The sequence below is a fragment of the Eumetopias jubatus genome, unplaced genomic scaffold, assembly GCF_037043125.1.
Source record: "Eumetopias jubatus isolate StellerSeaLion01/CBP00866 unplaced genomic scaffold, mEumJub1_p1.0 scaffold_3, whole genome shotgun sequence".
In the NCBI taxonomy this organism is placed as follows: Eukaryota; Metazoa; Chordata; class Mammalia; order Carnivora; family Otariidae; genus Eumetopias; species Eumetopias jubatus.
This window is the reverse complement of record NW_028274809.1, coordinates 101,079,891-101,089,085: the sequence shown is the minus strand read 5'-3', so window position 1 is coordinate 101,089,085 and position 9,195 is coordinate 101,079,891. Positions and strand designations below refer to the sequence as shown.

Below are 9,195 nucleotides of genomic sequence, written 5' to 3'. Positions count from 1 at the left end.
GGGCTCATCAATAAGGGACGGGAGGTATGAACTAGTGATTTCAGCCACAACCGAAGACATTACCAGGTCGTGCTTTGAGCTTTATTGGTGGCCCCAGCCCAGAGTGACCCCTCAGAGAGTGTTGGCCCTCCCCCACAGAGGAGTTGAGTGTCCATGTCTGCAGACACTTGGGCACAGCATGGTGGAGGGGCTGTGGGGGGTCATCTGCATTCCACGCCAGCATCCTCATTGTGGTTGCAGTTGTGAGAGCCCCACTTGCTTTTCTGGCAATTCCAGAGGCTTATCTCTGTCCCTCGACAGGCAACGTCATCCAGCCAGATTTCCCCACTGCCTGGATGTAGGGAAAGCGGGGAGGTAGAGGAGAGCAGGATTAGGGCCAAACTTACATTTGGGGTAGACGACCAATTTCCCTCGCAGCCCTTTGGGCTCTCCTGCCGTGACTCTGCCTCCCTCCTGCTTTCTGCCCTTTAACAAAAGTCTCATCCAAAGATTAGATGAGATAGATTAAGATACAGATATATAATCTATTATTAATTATTAATACTTAATCTGTGCTCTGTTTGAGATTTCCTTCTGGGGGCCTCCCAGTGTTTGTCTCTTTCCTGCTTAGTCCCTGCCGTCGTACCCACCTTCCTCAAATGCCCTTTGAACCAGGTCGTCGTTCCCTGGCTCAAAAGCATTCACACATTCTTCCAAATCTCCTCCTTCGGATATAATTGATTTCAGATCAACAGCACAGAGGAAAACAGCGGGATGACTGACAGTCCTGACTTACGATGGTTTGATTTATGATTTTCCAACTTGATGATGGTGCAATCATACTTGGGATTTTGAACTGTGGTCTTTTCCCAGGCTAGGGATATGTGGGACGATGCCCTCTTGTGATGCTGGGCCGCAGAAGCTCCTAGTCAGCCAGGTGATCACGAGAGCAAACAACTGATATACGATACGCGAACAACCGTTCTGTACCCAGACCACCATGCTGTTTGTCACTTTCATGACGGCATTAAGGTCATTACAGTATTCAATCAATGACATGGGCTAGTCGACACTTTATTATAAGTAGCCTTTGTGTTAGATGATTTTTCCCAACTGTGGGCTAGTGTAGGTGTTCTGAGCACCCTTAAGGCAGACGAGACTAAGCTGTGATATTTGGTAGGTGACATGTATTAGATGCATTTTCGACACAATGTTTTCAAATTCCTATGGGCTTATTGAGATGTAACCCCATCATAAACCCAGGAAGATCTGTATTTGGTTACAGTAATTTACACTTTTATACACAGTTAACAGTGTAGCAATCTACCTAAGTGTAATCTATACGAGGAAAATACATACTTTAAAGGAGTTTTATAATCCAACTGGAACTCATGTTAAAAAGCAAGAAGGCACTATAGGGTGGAGGAAAGGCAGAGAGCGTTTGGGGGTGGGGGCAGGAGAAGATGGCCTAGTGTCCCTGCTAGGTCTGCTCTTGTGGCCAAAGAAATGGTCTCAGCCTGGGACCTAACTACTTTATTGAAAGTTTGAACCTTTTGCTGAAAGAGATAGGCCGAGTCTCTAGCACCCCGGGATATCTTTCCAAAACTTATTTTAGGAAGTCCCTGCTCTGATTTGTTTTCTTTTCCCTTTGTACCTTCTCCTTGAGGATGATCACAGCATGGCCATTCCTGGCTTCTAGTTTCCAGATAGCTGAGATGAACACCTGTGTTTGCCTACCCTGCAACTATTCTGTTCTTCCACGACCAGCAACCTCACTGTCCTTCAGAGAGCCACGGCTCACCAACACCCTTGGCCATGGAGGAATCTGGCTTCCCCGGCTGCATGGACAGTGGCCCAAGCCAGGTCAGCCAGAGCCTCAGCCAAGCCTTTGCTGTCCAGGTCCTCTTTGTCATGGGGTGGCCAGCCTGGAAGGCACTGAGCAGCAGCACGGCTCAGTGCACTAAGCACTTTTCAGTTGCTTAAGCCGATGCTTTTCTTTAACCCAAACTCACTGGGTCACTTGCAACCAAAGGGAAAACTTCCAGGAAAGAGGCTCCTGGCCGAGGATCCACTCACCAGGTGGTATTTTGGTAATGGCTATTCCACTGGAGTAGCCCAGCATGCGGCAGAAGACGGTGGCATCTGAATTGTCCCAGCCGTCATCACAGATGGTCCCCCAGACACCATTGTAGTAAACTTCAGCCCGGCCTCGGTTCCTAGTGCCGATAATCCTGGCCAGGTGCACCAGATAACTGAGTCCAGATTCACCTGGGTGAAAGACATACGTGGGAGAGGTGGAGAGAACAGCCTCGGGCTTTGTGTGGATGCAGGCTCTGCCTTTTCATTGTTGGAAGTTCTGTTAATTCCGGGGCAGGGGGAGTCCCCCTGCTCGGCTGTCACCAGAGCCGGGGACATCCCGCCATGTGGGCACTGACACAACCGGCCGAGCAGCCTCCATCCACCTGTGGCGGGTCCTGCCTATGCATCTTGCCTTGTCTTGTGGGGAGAAGAAAAGGAAAAGTTGAGGGGGAAGTGGCAGGAGGGAAAGAAGGGCGGGAGGGAGGAAAGGGGAGGAGGGGCGTGAGGGAGGGAAGGAGAGAGAAAGAGAAGGAAATGGGGGAGGGGAGCTAAACAGTCCTGTTGTGGCTCTATGTCGTCATGGGGAGGCTTAGTCAAAGGATGAGTCTGTTAGCTTTTCCGAAAATGAGGAATTTCTCTGAGAACAAGGGTCTCTCCTCTACCACACCTACACTTTTCAAGGACAGAGTTCTCTCTCGAAGGCACCCGTTAAAGAGAACAGAATTAATCATTACGTTTGACCGTGTTCTCCCTGTATTCCCTGCGCTCCAGAAGATCCTGCCGCAAGGGGCGGGGGGCGGGGGGGAGGTGGGAAGAACACACACAATTTAAAGGAAACCAAGCCAGGACCCCTTCACCCTTCTTGGCTAGCAGCGGGGACGAGGGTGGGGATGGGGAGGGCAGGTTCTCTCCTCCAGCTTTGCCAGCGACCTGGCGTCCCTGGGGACTAGAGGTACCACGAGCACCACTGGTGGAGCAAGATGAGAGAGGCTCGCCCTCCAGCAGGAAGGATTGAAGTTAGCTTAGTGAGGAGCACTGAACAGGTGAGAGACAGACAGCGGGATGCATCTCCTTTGTGGAAGGCTCTGGGGGCCAGGGCATGGCCGGGCGTCGCACAAGCACACGTTCGCGTGTCTGCCCCTCTGGGTGCCCAGGCTGTGCCTCACTCACTTCCATGGGCTCAGGGCTGAGGGCAAGCCCAGCCCAGAACTTGTCCAGGGAGCCAATAAACCTCTACACCTCTGGTTCCGAAAACTCCCAAACCCCTTACAACCGGGCCTCTCCTCAGAACCCACAGATCACAGACTGAGGCCTTACCTTTTGCCCCTGGCTCTCCCTTTTGGCCTTTCAGTCCAGCTGGACCCTGGAGACCTACCAGGCCCGGGTTTCCCATTTGCCCCTTCATGCCCGCAGGACCTGGAGACGAGAGAGACCGCTTCCCTCAGATGTTCTGCTCTGTTTTCCAAGGGAGACCAAGGACCTTGGTCTTTAATGACTGGGTTGCCTTGATAAGCACGTTCCTCGCCCCCATGAATGGGCTGTTTGGACGTTCGGCCTGGGCTTTTGGCCCACCTGGGAGAGGTGGTGAGCCGGGGGTGGGGGGGCGGGTATCGCTCTGATCTCCCCAGTGACTCTCACATGAGTGCTGGTTGACAACACACAGGTCAAACAGCTGACAGGATTCCAGAGGTTGTCGGTCCTCATCAGACCACCTCATTGTGTGGAAGTTCTGGCCATTCTGGGAGAACTTGCTAGAATGTTTCTAGGCCTCCAAGACCTCCTTTAGTAAGTTCAAATAGGAACCAAATATCCAACTCAGGAGGAAGAAAGACAGTTCAAGAACTGTGTCTGAGAAGTTTCGCGTTGGCACGCTTCAGGGCGGGGCCGTGGAGAAGACTAGAATTGCTCTGTGGGAAGCGCTGTGCTCAGGGACGGACCACAGGCAGGGGCTTGGAAAACCGAGGTGATCATAACAGGCCAGGGGCCAGCAGCAGGAGGAGGGTGGGAGGAGCTTCAGGGGACCAACGAAGACGGAGATGGACCGGCACAGGCACGGGGAAGCAGATAGAGGTCTTGCAGCCTGGGACCTGGAGAGGAAGACTGCCCAGCTCCACCGAGGCTGCATGGCCTGAAGCCACCCGCTGACCACCAGCTCTCCAGCCCCTTCTTCCCCCTTCCCCACCCTCAGCTCGGCCCCTCTCTCCCCTGCCTCAGGGCCCTGAGTTCTGTCCCTCTCCATGTTTTCCGGGGGGAAGAATCTGAGGCTTGAGGGACAGAGGACAGGAGTTCTAGCCTCAAACAGTCTTGGGCCCCGGCCGCGTTGGCGGAAGGTTACAGCAGCACGTTCAAAGTCAGCAAGACCTGCCCTCCAAGCACGAGGCTTTCCAGACATCATTCTGAGAAATTAAAATGAAGCCAGCGCTGTACCTGGAGCTCCTGATTCTCCTTTTGTTCCTTTCTGTCCTTGAAGTCCTAAGATCGAAATACAAAAGCGGGGGGGGATAATAAAACTTAGATATTAGACACTTTTAATCTTAGACAACCTCTACCTTTTGTCTGATTAATGCAGACGGAAAGATACATTGGTTCTCCACGATTGTTTAAAGCCTCCTTAGCAGAGCATAAAAGGAGACAGACCGCAGATAAATGGGGACACGTGTTGGGGTGAAGTCGAAAGGTAGTGGACGACAGTCAGAGTTAGACAGACAGGTGGACTCTGGATTTACTGGCGGGCCTTCTTTGTCCTATGGTAGCCTGACTTGGTGTATAAATCCAATCGCATTCCTTCCTGCCTGCATTTTATTGGAAAAGAAGTGAGAGATATTTTGAAAATAAAGTCATCTTCATTTCTAGAAGACTATGGAGGGGACACATTGGCCGCCAGCGGTATTGGGGGCCCTCACCCACAGCAGATGCTCCATAGCATTTGTTGGTTCAATTTCAACTCAGATGTCAGACCCTGGCAGGCAGGCCCCAGCCCACCGCAGGACATTTACACCTGCTCCGGTCCCTCTTTTTAGAATGCCTCACCCCTTCCATCCCCTGGAGAACTCAGATCAAGCCTGTAAGACCTGCTAAGATGTCAGATGTCACCTGACTGCGAAGCCTTCTCTGGCCTCGCCCGTGGATGGCGTACTTCCCCCCAAGGCAGCAAAGTGGCCAGAGTTAGCCGGCCCGGGCTGGCATCTGCCTCTGTGACCTTGAGCAAGGTGCTGCCCTCTGGGAGCCTCACTTTCTTGCTCTGAGTCTCCTGGCTGCCTCAGCGGTGGTCGTGAGACTGAAATGAAGTCGCCTGTGTCATGGGCTGAGCCTCGTTTCTGGCCTGTGCTCAGTAAGTGCTGGCACAGGGACCTCACGGACCCTGTTTACATGCGTCTGTCTCGCCTCCGGGGGGAGCACCACAGACCCTGGCCCAGACAAACTCTGGGCTCGCTACCCAACAAGCCCCCTAATTGTTCCCTGGGGACCTGAGGTGACCCAGCTAAGGCAGCACAAATTTCCTCTGCTCATCGGCATCTGAACTGCATTGTGTCAAGATCAGAGAGGAGAAGCCACACTCAGAAATCTGCCTTTGGCCGTCAGTAAACAGAAAAACAGTCCATACCTTGACACTTGGCCCTCTGTCTGTGGCCTAGAGAGTGCCATATTGCAGAAACCTCTACCTTGAGAGTCTGTCCCTGGAAGCAAGGTGCAGGGGCCCCAGGCCCCGTGACCTCCTTTTATTGTCCCCTCCCAAAGAAGTGCCCATCTCCAGCTGTCCCCAAAGCACCAAATGACAAGCACACCCTGTATAGACAGGAATCATAGGGACTCCCCTATTCCCTAGGTCCATGGTCCCCATGGCCTGACCCCCACCCCCAACTCGTTTTCAGTCTCCTTCCCAGCCCCTCCCCTCCCAGGGACTCAGCATCTGCTGAGCCAGGCCCGCTGCTAGCAGCTTTATACACACCCTCATTCCACCTTTCAGCTGCCCTGCAAGGTAGTGCCATTTTCCTTTATACAGAAGAGGAGGAAGTCCACAGCCACAGATGCAAGGTGATTTATCCAAGGTCACACAGGGAGGGAGTGGTGAAGTTGGGTTGTAACCCACGTTTGGTCTCCCACTGGGCGCTGTAGCTCCCTGTGGCCCATTAGCACGGCAACTCACACCTTCCTGGAGTTTCCACTCAGACTGTCCACCTGGTTCCAAAGACACTCCCAGCCTACCCTGGGCCATCCCTTTCCCCTAAATGAGTAGTCGAACTAGGCGTGCATCAGAATTGCCTGTACCGGGCTTGCGAAACAAACTGGCTTGTCAGGCTCCACCCCAGAGATGCTGAGTCAGTGGATCTGAGATGCTGCATTCCTAACAGGTTCCCAGGTTGTGGTGATGCTGCTGGTCCGAGGACCACATTTTGAGTAGCACTGCCCTCAACAAACCTCACTGATACATTAAGGACCACTTCCCAGCTCACCTTTGAGCAGCCTTCCTTTCTCTGAGGCAAACAAATGCTGGATTCTCCTTTAAACCACAGCTAACTGAGTTTTTCTGGGTATCACACACGTATCAAGCCGAGGGGACCCAAAATATTTATTTGCAAGGCGTTTATTTAGAGAAATGATTTTCTCCCGAGAAAATCGTTTCATCAGAAAGCACACATCTCCTTATTGTTTAGTGTTCAGCTGGTGTTTTGCCTGAAATCTTAAAATGTTTCTGCTCTGAGGGGAAATTGCCAGTTTCAAACCCAGAGCACTGTCAAGCTAGCAGGGACCTGGATATTATTCTAGACTATTCCTCACATTCCACAGAGGAGGAAACTCAGGCCTGGGGCAAGTTGGGGAGCAGATCTTCCAGCTCTGATTTAATGTAGAAATTTCCAGTACATTAGGAAACTCCTTAAGTAGCATCTTGACATACAGGCTAAGTGCAGCCTGACAGAGTGAGGATGAATTTAAGAACTGACAGACTGAGCTATGTAGCAGAAGTAAGGTGGAAGGCTGGGGGCCAAAACTGGGATGCATGTAGACTTTTGCAGATTATCTCCGAGCGATTTAGAGGAAAGCGAAGACAGGTTTCACAAGCGACAACTTAGAGATGTGAGTTGGTAGAATGTAACAAATTCTGGGACTAACTCAGTACTTTGATATGGGGACTGGAATGAACTGAGAAATTATATTCACAATATAGGGCTTAATTACTATTATGAATTACTCTTTGTTGCTTACGTTCACAATAAAATATCTTCAAATACAGATGAGAAAATGGATTTCAGGTTATTTGTATTTTAGCTTTGCCTCAAGAGGAAAATCAAAGGACACAGAAAATTCAGCTTCTTGTTATATTTTTGACATGAAGGCTGCAGAAATGCAGAACTTCTGATCAGACTGGTGTTTCGGAGCTTAAATGTTTTGGCTGCTTTTAATGTCATTTCATGACGTGGGATGGTCGAAAGCAAAATGCCAAGATGACAGGAGGAAGTGAGCCCTTCCTCATTTCCCAACAAATTTTCAAATGGCTAAGGGATTTAGAGCTAAAATTAATTTTTGCGGGGTTTTTTTGTACTTTGCCATCTTTCCCCCCAAATCAGATAATTCTGAAATCCTTTGAAAGATCAAAGTTTAGAAAAAATTAAGTTTTGGGGTGTGGTAAAATGCTGCTTTGTGAGTGGTAAAGGAAATGACCTTTGGAGAAAGTTCTGCTGAGTGATAATGCCCTACGTGATATGTTGCGGTCTGTCTTCCTGACAGACTGAAAAAAATTTCCTCTTCACCATCTTCAATCTGAGACGGCTGCTTTCTCTCAAGAGGTGTCAACACGGGGAAACATTCCACCTGAATGGGTTGGGGTATGGTAAGTGACCGTTTACAACAGGAGGATTTGGTGACTGAGCCAGGATTTACCCATCTACTGTGGAATGGAAGGTGCAGGCGATTCGAACTTCTCTAGAGTCCTACACTCTATGTTATTTTATGCAACACAATCTGGAAAAGCACAACTTTGGGATCTGACTTTGGGATTGAGATTCAGAGTATATTAACTGTGAGACCCCGAGGAGATTGTTCACCCTCGGGGAGTGTTTGCTCCCTCGGCTGTAAGGTAGGGGTGATGAAACTCAGGGGTGCAGGCAGATGAGCTAAGATCATAGGAGTAAATCCCAAGCATAGTGCCTGGCCCAGAGGCATTGTTAATCATAAACAGACTTCTTTTTTTTTTTTTAATAATTAATGCACGATAATGGGATCTGGCTGTTAACCTAGGTCAAGCCAAGGCACTATAATTTCTCTGTTTTCATCCAGGGAAGCTAGATATTCTCGTGAGAGATTAACGATTTTATTTACAAAATAGGAAATTGGTTTGAAAAACTGGCTTGATATAATCAAAACTGGACAAACACCATACTACCTCTAGTTGGGGGAATACCAATGTCTTGACATGGAAAAGTGTGCATTATCTTCCATGATCACCACCCATCCTTCCTTTTCCCACTTGAGAAATCTAACCTCTCCAAGAGTTCCTTAACCTCTGACTTCGGGATGATATATAGACCTGCCTATGTGCAGCCAGATTCTCTCTTGAGATGGGACCGTTAGCTACTAGATGGAGATGAACATTTGGATTTGTGTGGGAAACCTGGGCAATTTTACATAAGTTGTAATCATCACATGCTCCAAATTGAAAATGTAATCACCATGTTTACTTGGGTAGGCGGAATTAAGGAATAAGGCTTAGAATTTGCCTGGTTGGTATTTACCCCTAGGCCTGATTGATGGAGATCCCCAAAAAGGTGCTCAACAAATGTACGGGAACTTGATAATGGGGTTAAAACAATCCCCAGGCGGTGGGCCAAAGTTCTCTGTGCTGTAAGGAAGGTGGGCCATAACAGGGCCTGAACACGTCATGTTTCCTTCTCGGAATGGAAGAACCTGCTGTAGCCTCAGCTCTAATCCTTCCAGACCTGGGATGGAGAGAGAAGGTGTTGCTCATCAGAATGCCTGATTGGGGAGGGGGTACTTTCAGGCTGCCTGGGAGGGAAGACAGCATGACAGAGTGTGATGGATAAGGCCCCAAGCTTTGGGTCGGCCATGGTAGGATTCCAGTTCTGCCTGTGCTTCCTCCTGGCTCCTGAAGTGTGGGCAAGTCACTGTGAAATAGCACTA

General features: G+C 49.9%; 1 protein-coding gene across 1 annotated transcript in view; it reads right to left on the bottom strand.

The window, feature by feature from the left end:
* Nucleotides 1–200: 200 nt before the first annotated feature.
* MARCO (macrophage receptor with collagenous structure) overlaps nt 201–9,195 on the bottom strand; it is a 33,706-nt gene continuing 24,711 nt past the window's right edge. The window contains exons 12-15 of the mRNA XM_088021965.1: nt 4,486–4,530; nt 3,376–3,474; nt 2,056–2,247; nt 201–331 (exon numbers count right to left, since the gene is read on the bottom strand). Coding sequence (XP_087878091.1) covers nt 201–331; nt 2,056–2,247; nt 3,376–3,474; nt 4,486–4,530 — 467 coding nt within the window. The remainder of the gene's footprint in view (nt 332–2,055; nt 2,248–3,375; nt 3,475–4,485; nt 4,531–9,195) is intronic.